General features: G+C 53.3%; 8 protein-coding genes across 8 annotated transcripts; 4 read left to right on the top strand and 4 right to left on the bottom strand.

Annotated features, from left to right (window-relative positions):
• Window positions 1–124: 124 nt before the first annotated feature.
• A1O3_05221 (uncharacterized protein) lies at window positions 125–1364 on the bottom strand (the record flags this gene model as incomplete). The annotated part of the gene is made up of 4 exons (XM_007735347.1): window positions 125–681; window positions 783–965; window positions 1047–1293; window positions 1341–1364. The coding sequence occupies 4 exons, from the start codon at window positions 1362–1364 to the stop codon at window positions 125–127; spliced, it is 1011 nt and encodes a 336-aa protein (XP_007733537.1).
• A 1748-nt stretch (window positions 1365–3112) lies between these two features.
• A1O3_05220 (uncharacterized protein) lies at window positions 3113–3657 on the top strand (the record flags this gene model as incomplete). Its single annotated transcript, XM_007735346.1, has 2 exons — window positions 3113–3239; window positions 3422–3657. 2 exons carry the CDS (start codon window positions 3113–3115, stop codon window positions 3655–3657), a joined length of 363 nt encoding a protein of 120 aa, XP_007733536.1.
• Window positions 3658–4012: 355 nt separating this feature from the next.
• A1O3_05219 (uncharacterized protein) lies at window positions 4013–5803 on the bottom strand (the record flags this gene model as incomplete). Its single annotated transcript, XM_007735345.1, has 1 exon — window positions 4013–5803. One exon carries the CDS (start codon window positions 5801–5803, stop codon window positions 4013–4015), a length of 1791 nt encoding a protein of 596 aa, XP_007733535.1.
• A 1183-nt stretch (window positions 5804–6986) lies between these two features.
• A1O3_05218 (uncharacterized protein) lies at window positions 6987–7921 on the top strand (the record flags this gene model as incomplete). The annotated part of the gene is made up of 3 exons (XM_007735344.1): window positions 6987–7100; window positions 7152–7395; window positions 7467–7921. The coding sequence occupies 3 exons, from the start codon at window positions 6987–6989 to the stop codon at window positions 7919–7921; spliced, it is 813 nt and encodes a 270-aa protein (XP_007733534.1).
• Window positions 7922–8654: 733 nt separating this feature from the next.
• On the top strand, window positions 8655–9653 carry A1O3_05217 (uncharacterized protein; the record flags this gene model as incomplete). The annotated part of the gene is made up of 1 exon (XM_007735343.1): window positions 8655–9653. One exon carries the CDS (start codon window positions 8655–8657, stop codon window positions 9651–9653), a length of 999 nt encoding a protein of 332 aa, XP_007733533.1.
• Window positions 9654–10231: 578 nt separating this feature from the next.
• On the bottom strand, window positions 10232–11527 carry A1O3_05216 (uncharacterized protein; the record flags this gene model as incomplete). The annotated part of the gene is made up of 1 exon (XM_007735342.1): window positions 10232–11527. The coding sequence occupies exon 1, from the start codon at window positions 11510–11512 to the stop codon at window positions 10232–10234; it is 1281 nt and encodes a 426-aa protein (XP_007733532.1). The 5' UTR covers window positions 11513–11527.
• A 1442-nt stretch (window positions 11528–12969) lies between these two features.
• Window positions 12970–13866, top strand: A1O3_05215 (uncharacterized protein; the record flags this gene model as incomplete). Its single annotated transcript, XM_007735341.1, has 4 exons — window positions 12970–13101; window positions 13159–13434; window positions 13492–13761; window positions 13816–13866. 4 exons carry the CDS (start codon window positions 12970–12972, stop codon window positions 13864–13866), a joined length of 729 nt encoding a protein of 242 aa, XP_007733531.1.
• Window positions 13867–14542: 676 nt separating this feature from the next.
• A1O3_05214 (uncharacterized protein) lies at window positions 14543–17352 on the bottom strand (the record flags this gene model as incomplete). The annotated part of the gene is made up of 2 exons (XM_007735340.1): window positions 14543–14603; window positions 14717–17352. The coding sequence occupies 2 exons, from the start codon at window positions 17350–17352 to the stop codon at window positions 14543–14545; spliced, it is 2697 nt and encodes an 898-aa protein (XP_007733530.1).
• Window positions 17353–17862: the final 510 nt, after the last annotated feature.

Here is a 17862-nt window from a genome sequence, read left to right as displayed (position 1 = left end):
AGGCTCCTCAGCGAGAACGAGGACAGATCAGATGCTTCCATAGACCATAGACATAGACCGTAGACAGACCAGATACTTCCTTAGACCATAGACATAGACCTCGGTAGGGAACAGAGGTCTGCGGTTAGAACACCACCGCCATGCGGGACTTGGACTTGCCACTTCGCATCAGGTCCATCATCTCGTGGATCTGCTCAAGCTTATACGGCTCGACCCTGGGCTTGATATTGTGCTTGGAGATGAAGTCAAGCGCTCGTGGCATCTGTTGTGGAGGGCCCGTACTTTCGCTTCGGATCTGATACAGCTTTTTCATCAAGTCCAACGCGGAGAACTGAATCGGTTTCGAGGGCAGGCCGATTACCATCAAAATGCCACCAATTCGCAGTACCTTGGCCGCGCTATCGTAGGCTGCCTGCGCGGCGCTGAAGACCACCGCGGCGTCGGCCCCTCCCCCTGTGGCATCTCTCACTTGCTTTTCAAAGTCGGCGTTTCTGCTGTTGACTGTGACGTCTGCTCCGCTCTCCTTGGCCGCTGTGAGCACTTCATCGTTGATGTCGAGGCCCACGACTTTCAATCCCATGGCTTTGGCGAAGCGGATGGCCATTTGGCCCAGACCTCCGCAACCCACAATCACCATCCACTGGCCAGAGCTCAGCCCACATGAATCGACTCCGTGAAAGGCTGCGGGGGATTCCTCTGAATCAGCTGATGGCGTAAATTTTAAACGACGCAGAAGAAGCAGGAAGAACAAGAACCAGAATCAGAACCAGAACCATATTTACCTGTAATTCCAGCACAGAAGTAGGGGGCAGAGCTGTCCATGCTGAGGTTGTCTGGGAGGATGATGGCGTTACGATAATCTACGGCCGCATACTCGGCGAAGAAGCCGTCGCATTGAAATCCTTGGATTTTGGCCGTGCCTAATTTGCAGTTGAGATTGTGCACCAGACATCCATCACACTCGACTTTTGGAAGCGGTCAGCGTCATGTTGCCGCAGGAGAGGGAGTGTGTGCGCTGGCACCAAGGAAGGGGTCACTTGGCTCACAGCAGACATCTTTGATATACAAAAACCCGATGCGGTCGCCGGGCTTGAATCCCTTGACGTTGGCGCCGAGCTTCTCCACGTGGCCCACGCCTTCGTGGCCCATCACCACAGGCTCGGTGGCAGGGATTGATCCGTCAAACAGCATCAGGTCCGAATGACACAAGCCTGCCGAGGCGACCTTGACCAAGATCTCGTTTTCATTGATGTTTGGAATCGGGATCTCATCTATTGAGCATGTATTCGTCTCCTGGCCTGGGTTAGCGCTTGCCTTGGCCGAGGAAGATGGAAACGAACAGGGTGATAGCGAGCCGCCTTCATCGTCGTGGAGGCCATCTGTATTTGTTTTTGTTTTCGCGAAATGTTCTGTAGATCTGAAGTCGAGATAATAGAAGGTCCTATGTAACTCCAAGCTCCAAGGTTCCAGGAAATGATGATTGTGGTCTCAGTCGACGAATCAAGATGGCATAGCAGCGCTCAGCGGTATTTCAACAAACATAACCGAGGAGGACTTTGGGGTGCGGCTTTTGAACTCCACTAGTTCTTATATCGGTCGATATCTGTGGACTCGCTATCTGAACTCCAGCATTGGAGATGGCGGCAGGCGGCTCAACAATTTGAGACGGTGTTTGTTCTTGGGACTGCATACATCACCTTCAACTTCAGTGTGACTGTCTGTCTTTGCTCCAGGTTATCCCATCCATACAGAAAGGGTATCAATGCCGACACAGTAATCTGCATAATCCGACGGTGACCATCATGTGCGGCAACTATCCTCCGCGTTCTTCCATAGAGCGATCTTCCCCACGCGACTCGGAGATCATTCCACGCTTTCACGCTTCCTCCATTTCCCCGCGGGGAAGGGGAAACGAGGGGACAGGAGGGGCAAAGACCGTTGCACCTATCCATGGAGAATGATACTGTAGGTAGCAGTAGCGCATAGACTCACAGCGCCTCTTCATTCCAGGCGTTGAGGGGAGTCGGCTCATATCTCATATGATCGTACTCCGTCCATGTATCCATAGGTACGTACATGTACACCATGTATGTTGTGCGTGCTTAGGTAAGTGTCTTGGCACGCACGTGATCGTAGCCTCGTGAAGAGGAATGCTGTTCCCCTGAGTCGATCTCAGCAAGCCCAAACCCCCGTACTGCGGGCCAAGTAGTGATTACCTAGCAATATTTGTATCTGTAGTTTGTACAGAGTACCTAGTATGTTTACACATTGCACACTGACCCATACCGGGCTATACGTTGCGACTCAAGCAACAACAGAAAGGCTCAGGGGCTGATACTACTAGGGGAGTGATGATAATAATAATAGGGGATTCCGTTTTTCCCCCCTAACCAGATATCTATCTCGGTTTAACCTGCTGTCACTGTGCTCTGCGTGGCTGTGACCTCAGTCGTCCCTTCAACCTCCAACCTCGCGCCTACTGTACCATAATGTATCCTAGTACTCTGTACCTATAGCTGGTAGTCCGGAGAAGTACAGTACAGTACAGAGCACAGAATACAGAATACTCTAGTTGATGAACCGAGGAGGATCCCTAATCCTGGTGACATCACAGCGCGAGTGCCCTATTATGTACAAGATTGATCACGTGATCCTTCACTACGTCCTTCCAGCCAATGACTGATCGCGCTCCCCGGATCACGATTTGTTTTCGCGGCCGAATTCAAGCACGGAAATGATAGCCGTTCAACTTGGTTGGGGTGCGCGACCTCGATGACGCAAGGTCACGACCCACGCTGACCTACATGGTAAACCTATTAGGTGCCTATCACCTACCACTACTGCTAGGTACTGCTACCGACGTCATGAATTTCGGGGGCATCTGGCATCACCCATCACTGACGCGCCATCATGGGCGAACCGTGTACGGGTAGGGTAGGAAGCTCTTCCCCAGAGCCACGGACTACACTTCATAAAAACCTCCCACTGTCCTTAGGTTTCATTCTCGCACATCGACATCGTTCTGAAACCAAATCATCGGATTGAGACGCTGTGTCCATATTCTATATTCCAGTTCTCGAGAGGCCGCACCGTACGCATCTCACATCTCACCATGCCTCATCTCGCACGTACCTTTACCCCGCTGCGGACGGTTACTGTTGGGAGAGTCTTCCCTTTGCGTTCCGCTGCAGCTCTGCATACTTCATCGGCCCGCGCAGCTCTGAGCGAAGATCACCTCCGTACGTTCCTTCCCTCCCCCGTATGGCTACATGCACCGTCGTCACCCTTCTGCAGGCCAGCACTGGCACTGTCATTGTCCTTTGCAATCTCCTTCCCTTCCATCAGACTGGCAAGTTTCGTCAGTCCTGCGTTACACTACCCTTGCTCTCTCGGTCGAACTCGAACAGCCGCTGACTCTTAGTGGAGCATGAAGATAACGAAGACCGCCATCACGAGATCGATCGCCACAAGTCTGACAGTGTCGAAAAGGCAAAGACCGGGAAAGGAGAATGGAAACCTGAGCTGGCATCTTCAAGCGAGCAAAGCGTTCACGGCGACAAGCACAACTTGACCATTGAGCAGATGCAAAAACTGGGCAGCGAGAAATCCAAAAGCTCTGGAGGAAGTGATAGCTCGACCGGTACCCACAAGTCATGAGAAATCGAAACCGAGGTGGATTGCTGTATTCGTCAAGACCAATACCAATATCTTTCCCGAGTTTAGTATTTGACGTCTAAGGTTGGTGTGGACGCCCGAGTTCTTCGCAGGAAACCCCAAGTCGTGCGAGGCGTCAACCATGTGTATATATTAGAGCTGAAATTGACGGCACCGAAGACATTCAAAGGAAGTTTCAAATAGTGACTACATGTATTTTTTGAACTTTTCTGTAAGGTCAACAGACATTCCTTCCGTTACATTTCTTCGTCCTTCATTCAACCTCGTCCTGTCCACACACCCAAGTAGAGAGTAGATGCCTTCAGTTCCAAATAGTAAAGTACCTAATAGTTGCGGGTCAGAGCATGTATCGGAACCCCGCGCTTTCTCCCTGGGCCTTTGTCATTCCTCCAATCAAAGTTTCTTGATCGCTTTCTGACTCTGCCCGGCCATCCACATCCTCCTCTTCCGACTTCCCAGCCACGAGGGATGAGTTCACGAGTTCATACTCATCGCTCCTTTGCAACTGCGAGAATCCATTTCTGCTGTTCTCACGCTGCAGGACGAGCCTCAACACAGCCGCCAACCCGGCCACGCCCAGAGCCATGAAGGCGGCGCAGACAGCCATGCCCGGGATGTAGAAGGGGCCCTGACTTTTCGGAAAGATATGAACGCCAATGAGGGGACCGCATTGGCCGACAACGTTCAGGATGGTGAGGCCTGTGCCTTTCCCCGTCGCGGTGGCCTGATTGTTCAATGTCCACGTGATGATCAGCGTCACCGATGCAAACAAGCCCATCGCAGCGCCATACACGGCCACATAGCGGATTGTGATGCTGCCTGCTTCCCCGATGGTTTCATGGAGGGACCCTGCAACGGCAATGCCGGCGTACGATAGAGCGCTGAGCAGCGCCGCGCCGATCAGGAACGTGGAGCGTGAGTCCGGTATCTTGTCGCTGTATCGGCCTACGAGAAGGACGAAGATGAAGGCGAAAAGATAGGGCGGGGCGGCCAGGGCCTGCGACGTTAGAGGAGAGAAGGACATGCTATTTATAATAGTAGGGAGGAAGACGGGGAGGGAACTGAAGGACACGTTCACGCTGAGGAACATGAGGGCGGTGAGGTATGATCTGGGATCGAGGATGGTGGAGAGGATGTCCTTGATGTTGAGGCGACGACCGCCAGACACTGAGGCAGCGCCGTGCGAAAGTGACTGACGTTGCTCTGCCTGAAGTCTCCACACCGCAACTTTGCGCTCTCGCGCCGTTAGGTACGGGGCCTTCGCCGGAGAATCGGGAATGTAGTACCACGCCGCAACAGCCGTGATGATGGACGGGAACCCTTCAACCAAGAAGAGTACCCGCCACGGTGCAATGGGCCCATTTTGGCTCACTTTCACAATGACCCAGGCCACAGAACTCGCGAAACTTGTCGCCAATGGCGCAGCCGAGATCTGCAGTCCAACCCGGTACGCCAATTCGGAGCGCTTGTAGAAGAAGGTCATGTAAAAGGGGACGCCTGGGCCAAAGGCAGCCTCGGTGATACCCAGGAGCCCACGCAGGATGAGCAGTTCCTTGAAGGATGTAGTCAGACTTTGTAGGCTCGCGACCAAGCCCCAGGACAGCACACACATGGAAATGTAGACGTGTGGGGGCACAACTCGGTACAGGAGAATCATCCATTCAAAGGCGATGTAAGTGATGTAGAAGGCGGTCAGGAGCCAATCGTACTGTGAAGACGAGAGCGAGAGGTCCTTGTCCAGGCCTGCGATTCGGGCATTGCCAATATTGGACCGGTCGAGAAACGACAGCATATAGAGAAACCCCAGGAACAAGACGAGCTTGCGGTCCAGCTTACGCACGACGGCGTCCTCCTCTTCTTGTGTGCACCGTCCATGTTCATATTCTGGCCGGGCTCGCTTCAGCGGATTGACGAATATCTTTTCTTCGTCGCCGTCGCTGTCGGACGGCTCAGATCCCTCGTCGCCATCTCTGCGGTGATGGCGGTGGTGATGTAGTGTAGGCAGCTCGACCGCGTCTTCACCATCCTGGCACCGGGTTCCGGTTTGGGAGACAGAGAAGGGTACGGGAGCGGGGGTAGGAGTGGCGTTTGAGCTCGACGGCGACTCATCAGGTTCGCCCGAGTTCATGGTGAGCTACGACTGACTACCTTCGGGCGGCGCTGCTGACTGATGGCGGTGGTGGCGGTGGTGGCGGTGTTGGTGGGGGCGTTGCTGTGTGTCTCCATGAGACGTCGAAGAGCTCGACGCAGTAACATCAGCTCCCACCAAGGGTCAAAAGATGTGCAGGATCATGGCGACCGGGGGACTCTGCGGGAGACTGCAGTCGGTGTTGGTCCGACGAGCGAAGGCCTCGTTCGAGAGTGTGAATTGAGGTGAGTGAGATTAGGTGCGGTGCGGTGCAGTACCTAATACGATGCAGTGGGCGTAAACCAATCATTGTTCAAGCTTCTGCACGAGGACGAGGACGCAACATACCTGCACCTGCGCCTGCGCCTCTACCCTTCCCTCTGCCTCTACCTCTCTCTACCTTGTCCCTCATCAACTTCAACCTCTCCTGTCATTCCGTCCAGGCTGTTCTGCTATACGGAGTACTCCGTACACCATAGCCAAATCCCATTGAGGAACAGAGGATCGTCATGTCTTACTGTCTCCCTGAGCCTGGTTGCTAGCTCTGTTCCATTGCCACTACTACTTGCCAGGGCTCTCCTCCACGAACCACAGATCACAGGCCACAGATCACAGACGCCGTCCGTGAACAGCAAAAGCGTTCAATGTCAATGCGTCTTGTGGGAAGAAAATCAATTGCGAGCAGACCAATACCAGCCCGTCGGTCGGTAGCTGATTGGATCTGTCTTCTAGATTCAATATTTAATGGGGCCAGACCGCCTTCAAGATCTGTCGTTGGTCCCTCGACACGATGCGATGCCTTTCCCTTTTCAGGGGCTCGTCGCGCACCAATTTCCCAAGTGGATGAAACACGGGGGAAGCGGAGGCTGAGCAGCCACACCGTCGCCAACCATGTCTAGCAGCGTCAAATGGGTCTTTTGACTCTTTGCTACTTGATAGTCTGTATCAGGCCCCGAAGGTTTGCTTTTCATCTCTCTTCTTGACTCGATTTTCATCACCTTCAGCTGGCCTGTTGACCTTTCATTGCTGTTCACCGTCGCTCATCTCACCTCGTCGCTCACTACAGTCAGTCATTATCCATCGCTGCCACTATCCCACAGTACCCAGTACCTCGCAAAATTTCAATCACTCCTTCAAACTCTGAACCCCAGATTCAGAGCTTGAACAACGTATCTTCATCAAGATGCGTTCAGTCCTCGTCTCGTTCTGTGCCGCCGGCCTGGCCACATTTGCGCATGCCTACACCCAGCCAAAGGCATTAACGTGGGGTCCTCTGCTCACCCCGTCCCTGAGTGATGTACGTTGATCATGCTCCTGCTCATGTCGATGCCGTACACTGACCGGTCAGCCGGTTAATCAAGGAAAGCAATTTAACGTCACTTGGGACCCCGAAGAACATCCCACCGATGGGGTCACCGTGAGCCTTGTTCTCTGCCGTGGTCCTCCTTCCAACTGCGTGCTGGCAGATACGGCGATTGCTTCGGGCATACCAGCCGGCCAGAAGTCCTACGACTGGACGGTTCCGTGCGACTTGGCTCCCGGCGGGGATCACGGCATGCTAATCATTGTTGACGGCACTGGTGAATACCAATGTAAGGAAACATCGGCATCGGCATCAGATAGCCCTTGCCCTTCGGGATCAAGTCTAACATGTGAATGCCAGACTCCACTCAATTCTCCTGCCTCGAGAACCCGAAATGCTCCAGCGCGACCCCCTCCAACACGACCAGCTCCGCCACCGCCAGTGGCTCAGTCATCATTCTGCCACCGTCTCAACAGACTGGTTCATCATCAGCGCCCGGAAACAGCACGGCACCACCTACCACCACGGGCACCGACGGGTGGGCCAGCGCAACCACGATCATCACCTCAGGTTCAACGACATACACTGTTGGCTCTGGCTCGACCTGGGCCTCCAATATTCCAGGCACCACAGTCATCAATTCCGCCAGCCCTGCGACCACTGCTGCTGCAGGCACTTCGCTGGCCAGCGGCTCCACAGGTTCGGCATCAGCGGGAGCAGCGAGCCCTTCAGCTTTCGCGGGAGGTGCGGGACAATTGGCATGGAACACTGCTGGTGTTCTCGTCGCCGGCGCGGCTGCTTTGTTCATATTGTAGCAGTCGGAGCGCTCATGTTGAAGGCTGCCGCACTGGGTCAAGGACACTGGCAGTGACTTTGGTCGACGGATGCAGCAGTTGTTTTGTCACACGGGGCGGCACTTGGGTTGCGTTTTATCTCTTCCATAAAGCGAAGGCGTATGTAGAGGTAGAGGCCAATTGCTGGTATTCATTAGATCTTTTCACTATCGGAAAGGCTGAGCCTTCCGCCTCCTCCCACTGACTGCAGTGCTAAGGTACGACAAAAGGTTAAGGTGTAAGGTAAGGTTGCAGTAGTAAGCAAGATTTAAGCGACACCAGCGACAATGCAAAAAACAGTTTTCGCAGGCAGGCATCGGCCATGATTCGCTTTGGAGGCTGGCGGGTGGCACCCCTAAACGCGTGGCTGTCTGGCTGCTCGCCTCAGCCGCAGCTGAATGAGTCTGGCACCAGCAAACTCGAGTTGCCGGCAGCCTCCTACTACGTACTTACTCTGTTACTAATAATAATCATAGATGGCAAGGCGCGTCATGTGGCTTCACCACCACCACCCACAGTGGCAGGCTGTCCCTCCTCTGTCCTCTGTATATTTCGACTGCCCTTTCTTTGCAATATTCACTGGTCACTGTTCACTTCGCACGTCTCCCTCACGCCCTTGACCATACTCCTCTACCAGAGCAGAGGATTCCCCCCACTACCACCCCTCGGCCTTCGGCCTTCGATTCCCATCCCCCCATACTCGCAGTATACCGAAATGGTGCTCCTAGGCGGCCTGGAGCTCGTTGCGGCAGGATATATCCTCAAGGAGATCGGGAAAGACAGTAAAGCCGAAGAGGAGGAGAGGGAGCGACAACGCGAGCGTGAGAAGCGCCGCAGGAGGCGCCGCCATTCTCGCGACGATCATGACCACCACCACCACGGCCGGTACGAGGGCTCGCCGCCCAGTCGACCCAGCCGGCCTCAGTATCAGCAACAGCAACAGCAGGCCTCGCAGCAGCTCAGGCCGCCTCCGCACCCTGCTGGGCCTCCACGACCGTACAGTGCGCCGCCGCCACAGAATCGTCCACCGCTGGTGACGCCGTCCCCTTCGGGATGGCAGCCTCCTCAACAACCACATCCTTTTTCATCTCAACCCCAGTTCCATCCCCCGCTACAGAGCCAGGGAACTTGGCCGCAGCAGCAACCGCAACTGCAACAGTGGCAGCAACCGCAACGGCCACAGCAAATACCTGTCCAACGCCCCAACGGTAACAGCAACAACGTCTTTGTTCCACAGCCCCCCCAACCCTCGGCGACCTGGTACCCTCCGCCAGGAATGCACATCGACCTCAAGACCGGCAAGGTCCAGACGAACATGTACCCGCCCGAGATGCTCGAGACTCAGACCTCAAACCAACCGCAGAAGCGGCGAGACACCGCAGATAGCCGCGACCAGAACCGCAACGACGGGCGACAGCAGCAGTGGGGACATTCCATTTCATCAACCTACACCCAGCCGCAACACAGCTACTCGCAGCCTCAGATCAACGTTACGCCCGCGGCAATGGCTGCAGACCAAGGGCGGCCCTCGTTCTCCAGTCCGCCACCACCACAAGGTTTTGCTGAACTTGATGCCGAGACGCCCGGGCGGTATAGATTATACGGGCACGAGAAGTCGAGGACCAAGTCAAATTCATTCTCGGGTCGTCACGCCCGGGACCAATATGACTATGAGCATGATTTGCACGATCCCCCGCCGGCGTATCGGGAGTAGAAGGAACAGAAGATTGTTGGGGAGAGATATCCCTCGAATGGAAGGTGACACATGAGATCTGATTCATGAAAATGACTTGAATGATTTGATTTGAGATCTGACGACAACGAAAGCGAAATCAACCGGAAATGCAGACTGCTAGCTGGCCTAGCGAATTGTTAATGGACGGTAGCTCGAAGTTTGTACGCCGATAGATTGGGTCCAACGAGCACGAGATTGTTCCCAGTTCTAATCTAGTGTTGGTTGTCTTGTTTGACAACTCAAGAAAAATGCAATGCAAAACAGACAGAGGATGATCGATCTTTTTTTGCGACCTGTGAATGACATGCTCCTTATCGTAGCTAGCGGCATACTGCCTGCACCCTGGCGTGGTCGAGGCCAAAAATACATGATACTTTGTGACATGCGTTGCCTCCGAAACACTTCCAGCTCAGTTGTATCTGTAACCCATGAATCCTGGATTTTTGTCTCAGTATTCCACCACGTCCCCCGTGGACAAGTTTTAGCAGTATGGACGCCATTCTCTCCCATTCACTATGCTTCATTTCTTTCACTGCTCTTTCGCCGACGTGGCAGATCTAAGCATGAGCCATAAGGCCTGCAGTCTGCAAGGCAGTTCCATAGAGAGTCTGCTCTGTGCTCTGATCTGCGAGTCGATTCAGTTGATGGCTGCTCATCGTTGGTGTATGCGGCAAAGGAGTGTTGGTGGCCAGCATCAGCAGGACTGAATCTTGCAGTGCACTGGTATCAACAATCCGACCACGGGTTTCGACACACGACAGGGTAGGACGCGGTCTTCTGCGTCTGAATATGAGAGAGCGAGACGGTCGCGACGTGTTAGTATTTGAACCAAGGCTAGAGTCAGTATCGCTAACAGTGGACGGAGTCGAAGAATCTTCAAGTCGAGCTCTTGCTAAAGCCTTCCTGACCGTCTGTCGGAAGCCACTCCGCTTGCGCACAGAATGTGCATCGCCGACCTGCTGGCCCGATATTGACCCATCTTCTAGGTCAACGCTCATTTCAGGGACGCTGTGGTGGGATTGAAATGAGTTAGGAGTGGTTTGAGCATAGAATCGCGGAAGTGCTGGCAGCTCAATCGCAGCGACGGTTCTGGCATCAGACAATTTGCGATTCTCCAATTCCCATATCGGGGGAAGCTGCACTGGATTGTTCAATATGTGGTTAAGAGACTGGCAGGCACGCTCGCGATAGGTTGGGCGGCAGTTAGGACAGACTTTGAAGTCACAAATTTGGTCGGCGGGTAAGGTTGTGCCTCGAGAGAGTCCAGAAGGACTCGATGGTGGTTGCGTAGATTGGTACTCGGGAGGAGGTACTGATGGCTCTGACATCCACGCTTTCTGCAATTCTTTCCAATCATATGCTGCCTTGATCTCTTCGTCAAGCGAAGCGGTAGAATTTGTTGAGAAGGTGGTGCTTTGAGGCAAAATCGAAAACGTACCCTCGGATGAAGATGAGGTGGTGGTCGAAGTTGAGGAAGTAGGAGGTCGACCACCTGCGCCGAAAATGGCCTCCCTAACTCTCTCTTTTTGCTTTATCAAAGTTTTGACCTGGTCGCTTGTGTATTGCCCGTCCTCAATTGCCTTTACAATTGAGGGACTGAGACAGTGTGCATTAAAGTCAAGAGTAACAGCAGGCCTGTTTGCGGGGGCGGTCTGGCTCGTGAAATCGAACTCGGGCAGGAAGCCACTGTGATCTTGTGTGCAGCGATACAGCCAGCCGACATTGGGGTGCTTGCTGCATACGGAGCATGTGAAGGAGCCCAGAGGGTCGTATAGACGCGTCATGGTGATGTGAGTACATGGATGGCGTTTTTCGTGAGGAACTCTGCGTGGAGGCATGATCAGGCTGCCGGCTTTCGCACTTGCGAGTCACCGAAAGCTGAGAGCACAAAACTTGGGCAATGGTCGAGATCGAATCAACGAAGCAAAGGGAAAACAACAACAACGCATTGCAGAACGCAGAACGCAGACTGTGATGCGACAAAGGCTGGAAACCCACATGAGAGGAAAGCGCAGTTGAGACGAGAGGGAAACAAGCTGCCAGTCAACAGAGGGTGCGGCAGTGAATGAAAATTGATGGATGCATCCTCTGTCGCTCCTCGCTCCTTGGTCATGGAGCCTTAGGAACAAAGTCTCCTTCACCTTGCATCTCGTCCGGCCAGACTGACCTTGCCGTGTATGTCACTTTCCACTTGAGTCCTTCCACTGTTCTTCTATGTTGGGCTTTGACTCCATCCATGGACCACTGGCAGCCAGCCCCATTCCAGACCACGCCGCCGTCAGCCATCAGCCATCAGCCATCGGCCAGTACAGGGTCGAGGACAATGGGCCATCATTCAAAATACATTTTGCAGCCCCATTGACTCACATGGTAGGCACCGTTCTCCCAACGTAATGGCTAGTAGCTACTGAGACGCTTGTCCGTACTCTGTACAACTCGAGCAAGTCCTCCTGGCGGTGGCAGTACGAAAGAAACTTGAGGAAGTCGTAGTAATAGTAGTACTAGTAGTACTAATGCTGGAGATCACGTGCTTCGGCTGCGCGGTGGGCTCCGAGAGAGTTGACGACTTTTTATGTCAGTCTTCCGTAATACGGAGTACGGAGGAATGTTAAGCGTTACCATTGGTGGCGCTAGCCACTAGCTACCGGCTTAGCAGTTAGTTCTGAGTTAGGCCCAAGGACTAAGTTGTAAGTAGCCCAAGCAGCCGCCTGGCGCCTGGCACTCGCCATGCCACCAAATACAGCCTACAGAATCCTCCGTACGGATACAGATTACGGAGTACAGACTAGACTGAAAGATCCCCAGCCGTGCTCATCTGCGTTGCCGACGCCCGGCCAACCTCATCCTGCTGGCTTCGTGTCTCAAGTGCCCGTTGCCCGTATCGCATCTTACCCTTTCGCGCTCCTCCCGTCGCAGGAACGCGTTTCCTTCCACTCTCCCACTCTCCCACTCCTCCGCCATATTCCTCCATCGTCAACATCACTCCTCTACACTCGACACTGTTGAAACAGATCCTCGTCAACCTCGCTCCACACCCACTCGCCACCTCTTGCCGGTGTTGTATGTTATGCTGTCCCTGTTCACCCCCACACGGCCGCCACACCCAGCCTCGGTCATCTTGCTTTTGTCAACAACACTCCCGTCAACCCCGACCAGGACCCCTCCGTCATTACTGACCCCCGTTAAACAAGTGGCAGACTCCTCTGCTGATACACTGTGACAGATCCTATCCTGCCTTCCTTTTCACCTCGGTCTTCGCGATCAAGCCTCAACCCTCGCAGGCGCATCAACCACCATGTCGGTCAAGTTTGAGAAAGAGCAAATCCGAACAACGGCGCCTCTGGTCCCGGGTGGCCGTAATGAGAGCACAGCGCACAAGCTCGGTGAAGCTCTAACAGGTGGAAAGCAACAGACTGGCTATCTTGCTGTACGCATCGCCATTGTTCGAGAAGCATTGCGTGGAATACTCATTGTTACATGATAGGCCTACCTCAAACAGCTCCAATCAAATCCGCTGCGCACAAAGATGTTGACCTCGGGGACATTATCTGCTCTGCAAGAACTTCTAGCCTCGTGGCTTGCCCATGACCGCAGCAAGCATGGCCACTACTTCAGCTCGAGGATTCCCAAGATGGCCATCTATGGCTCCTTCGTCAGTGCGCCCATGGGCCATTTTCTCATCGGCTTTCTTCAATGGGTCTTCGCAGGCCGCACAAGCTTAAAGGCAAAGATCCTCCAGATCTTGACCAGCAATTTGGTGGTACGCATCCCATATCAATCCGCATGACCGCGCTTGCCTCCTAACAGTCCCTTGTAGATTTCTCCAATCCAGAATACCATATATCTAGCCTCTATGGCCGTCATTGCTGGCGCACGTACCTGGCACCAGATCCGTGCCACCGTCCGTGCTGGTTTCTGGCCTGTCATGAAGGTCAGCTGGATCACATCTCCAATTGCTCTGGCTTTTGCCCAAAAATTCCTCCCGGAACAAACGTGGGTTCCGTTCTTCAACATTGTCGGTTTCTGCATCGGCACCTATATCAACACCCACACCAAGAAGAAGCGACTCGCAGCATTGAGGAAGAAGGTTTGTCTTGTCGTCCTCTGACTGTCATCGTAAATGGAGCTGACCATCAAATAGCATTATGGAGATGGCAGGAGCTCGTCTGGCCGTCCTGATGAGAGACACTAGGCAACGTTTACCTAGGTGGAAGGCGATCGGTCCCAGCACCGCCCGTATCTTTGAAGTTTAGCCTTTCTCATGGCTCTCCTTCACGGTGTGCTACATTCTACTTGTTGGTGGATTCGGACTCGGAAATACGTAGAAAGAAGTGCCGGCGCATTGTGAGGCTTGTGGTACCACGTCGACGTGTTGGAGTTTTGATAACATGTTCATGTTATGGACTAAGGTAGTCTGTGCTCGCCCCAATCTGGTTCCGGCCGCCCATAATGATGCACAAATCCCTGTGGTGTATCCTCTCACCATAACCTAGTCTTTAATAATGCTACGTGCTACACTACATATCTCGAAATAGCTGGCTAGTTCGAACTTCACTGCTCTACCTAGTACGAGTACGAGGAATCTCATCATGAGTTCGATTCGCACTGACGCGCCGCTACAAGGACCCGAGGAGTCCAGAGTCCACAGCCATGAACAGTGGTCGCATCAACATCAATTTGCTAATATACGTTACGTGCAAACGGTACGGAGTGATAGTACCAGTACTGCTCATGTCTTCGTTTGTGTATTGGTGGCTATGTGCAATAAATAACCTCGTCTCCAATGCGCCGGGCCGGAAACAGACGGAAAACTTCAGAGGCAGGACTTCGGTGACCGACAGAGCCGTCACTGTGGATCAAACGCCACATCAGGCTACATAGGAATAGGTGTTGCCCTCCTCGCGCTCCATGTAATCCTTCTCGATCAGCCTAGATGGTAGATGGCAATGTCAGCAGCGGTCCCAGTCGCATGTCAAAGACCAAAACTGGAAACGGGACGACTGGGTGGGTAATCAGAGTATACCGAGGATCGAGTAACTTACTTTTCGATGTTTCGCTTGATGTCAGCCTGGTCCAGGACGCCGCGAGACATGGTTGCTTTGATGACTTCGACGATCAGTTCGTTGTGGCTGATCTTCTTGCGACTCTTCATGATGCGTACAATGGCCGCCTGGGTCTCGTAGTGCCGATCGGCCGCGACGCGTTCGTGTGTTTCCTTGTTCTCCTCCTTCGTCTCTTTCAGCTGGATCTGGTTGATCTTGATGCGCATTTTGGCGTCAACGAATGCCGCGTTGAAGGTGAAGGTGTCGGTGTCGTTGACATCCCGCCCTTTCGGATGCTTCTTGAGAACATGGTACTTTGCACACGCAAGCGACTGCACGGTCCGGCGTAGCTCCGCATCGACAAGGCCAGTCGAGGCCTTGATCTCTGCGTACGACAAGTGTTTATCGACCGGGATGTCGTTGAAAAGCAGTAAAACAACAGCTTGGAAGCCTGAGACGACCAGCTCTTTGTATCCGCGTGGGAAATTTGCGCGCAGCTGGCAATGTGCGAGGGAATGCTTCCAGGTGAGCTTCCGTCCGCTATGTTTGGACTTGTAGTGTGTCTCAAAGTCCTCCATGACCTTTGCTATCTCGGATGGAATGTTGACGGCGACGTCTGGGTACGTGGGCCACGCAGAAGCAGACAGGACATTGACTTGTAGGTCTGGACTCGGCTTGATGCCTCGATCGTCTAGGAGTTGCTTGTACGACATCATCTCCTCGCGAGCCAGATCCATGTCTTTAAACATTGATTCGAGGTTATGCGTGAAGGCAGCGCCGCATTCGTTCTTCAGGCGCGTGAGCATATTTCTTTCGGCGTCGAATGATGCGCTCCGACCCATGAGCAGACGACGAGCCAGATCTTTTTTGTAGAATGCCTCAAATACAGCCTTGCCGTGGACAAAACGAAAGAGGTCCAGCGCATTGGACAGATGCTGGTTGATTTCGGCATCCTCGCCCCCTGGCGCATCATCGAAATCATGCTCCTCTTCGGGCTTTGATGGATCCATTCGACGTGTTTGGAGACGTGGAATAGCTTTCACTCCACCCTTGAGCAACAGATCGACGTGCTTCGCTATCATTTCTCCTGGTTTGGCGTTGTCCGTATCCCAGTTTGACTGCGACTTCTTGGTCTTGTTGATAAAAGTCTCGAATGCTTTATGCAGCGCATTCCCGATGACCTCGTTGTTTTGGAAGGAGTATTTGAGAAAATGGTCGAGCCTGCTCTTGAACTCGAGCAGCCGAACCACCATCTCCGACTCTCGCTTTTCGTCGAACACGATCAGGGATCCTTCTGTCTCGACGAATTTGCTGAAGGGGGGAGCAAGTATCTCTCCATGTCTCTTGCGCTGTAGCAGCGTGTAGAGTCGCTCCAGCTCTTCGTATTTGTCGTCCTCGAAAAGATCTAATATACTGTCACCGTTGGTAAGGACATCGAGTTCCTCTTCGATCAGAATATTGTCAAAGAGATCTGCGACGAGCGCTCTTGTACTTCGATCAAATGTCAAGAAATCGCATCGAGACATCTCGCGGGTAAGAAGATCAGTACAGTTGTTGACGTAGTCAGAAAGATCGTCCTTGTTGGCTTTCGTTTGGCGCCATGTCCTGAAGTACTGTTCGGTAGTCGAGACGAACACAGGCTCGAAGTCGCCCGTGTAAATGCTCAACTCATGCAACGCGTCGATGGATTGGCGTAAGAGACTGGTTTCGTTCTCGCTCAGATTTCCTCCCCTATCAGAGTCGATGAGTGTGACGACCCCGGACAGGACCTTCTGCCTGATGAACTGGTCTTGAAAGACGCAAGATCTGAACTTGATCAATCCCATCTGTGTGATACTTGGGTTGTCTGCGGACCGTAGCAGGTATGTTTGATCCAAATAGTAGAAGATCTGCCGGACTGTCAACAACTGCTTCTGCCATGTTGTCCAAGCATTGACAAAAGCCCGGAGAACTTCGGCGTCCGGAGAGCTTTCCTCATCTCGCCGAATGCCATCCCTCACATGCTCGATAAGGTGTAATTCGCACTTCTTGCCCAGCCGGTTGTACAGTTCCGGGGCATTGCCCTGCCGACAGACATTCTCGGCACCCTTGTAGAGTTCTTCTAACGAATATGCTTCTTTCTCCTTGTTGAAGATGGCATCAAGAGCCTTGTCCTCTTGCACCCATATCTGCTCAAAGTACTGCGCAGGGTCTATCCGAGGAACAGTCCGAAGGTTCTTCACGACCAATTTCCTAGGCCCTTGGTGAGGATTGAAAGGTGTTCTCGGGTTGGCGAATGATGCTTTCCTCTTCTGTGACTCGGGAGACGAGGGTGAGGCCGTTAAGTCGACGACGTTACTCGTGACGGATTTGGAAGGCGTAAACGAATACATGTTGGCGTATGAGGTCTTCGCCGGTTGTGGAGTAGTGGTTCCCATCTTTCTCAGGTTTCCGTCACTGTTCCCGTCGGCCTGGCTGGTTCGACTGTTATCATTCCAACTGTTGCTTTGCTGGGATGACAGGAGGTCGGCAATGGAGACTCGGGGTTTCTTGGAGGCGGTGGAAGCAACCCTGTCCTCGTCGTCAATCTTTCTCTTTGCAGAAGACGTAGACGCGGTTCCTCGTTCCGGTGCTTTGCCCTTCCTTGATGTAGTCATCTAAGATTGTGTCAGTCGATTTGATGGGCTGAGCGGAGAGGGTTAGAACAGGAACTGACTATTACGGAGTACGGATACGTTCAGCTTAATTACTGTACTCCGTACTGCGGATCGATAAATGAGAGCCACCAGCCCACCGCGGCAATTGGTGGACTGCCTACCAACATTAATAACTACTAGGTACCTCACCACAGCTTATGGCATACAGTACGGAGGTACTTGCGTGATGTTCTGAGGGGCTCAGGCCCTATTTGCCCTCAGGCTTAGGCCCGGGTGCAAGTGTAGCACCTCGGCCTTAGGCCTCACGCCCAATGTTCTGCCGTAGTGGCAACAAGCTCCAAAACGGTGGAGTAAGCCCAACAACACGTAATTTTAAGTACGACACGCTCGACGCGTTCTGCCTGCGGTCCTTGCGATGGAAGGCGTTTTGATACATACCCGCAGGCGTCAGCATAGAGAGACCGACCCTCGCGCAGATTGAACGCAAGCCGACAAGAGACCGACCCCGCG

The sequence above is a fragment of the Capronia epimyces genome, assembly GCF_000585565.1.
Source record: "Capronia epimyces CBS 606.96 chromosome Unknown aczIQ-supercont1.4, whole genome shotgun sequence".
NCBI classification, from domain to species: domain Eukaryota; kingdom Fungi; phylum Ascomycota; class Eurotiomycetes; order Chaetothyriales; family Herpotrichiellaceae; genus Capronia; species Capronia epimyces.
The sequence above is the reverse complement of the archived record's forward strand: the minus strand, read 5'-3'. Positions and strand labels throughout refer to the sequence as shown.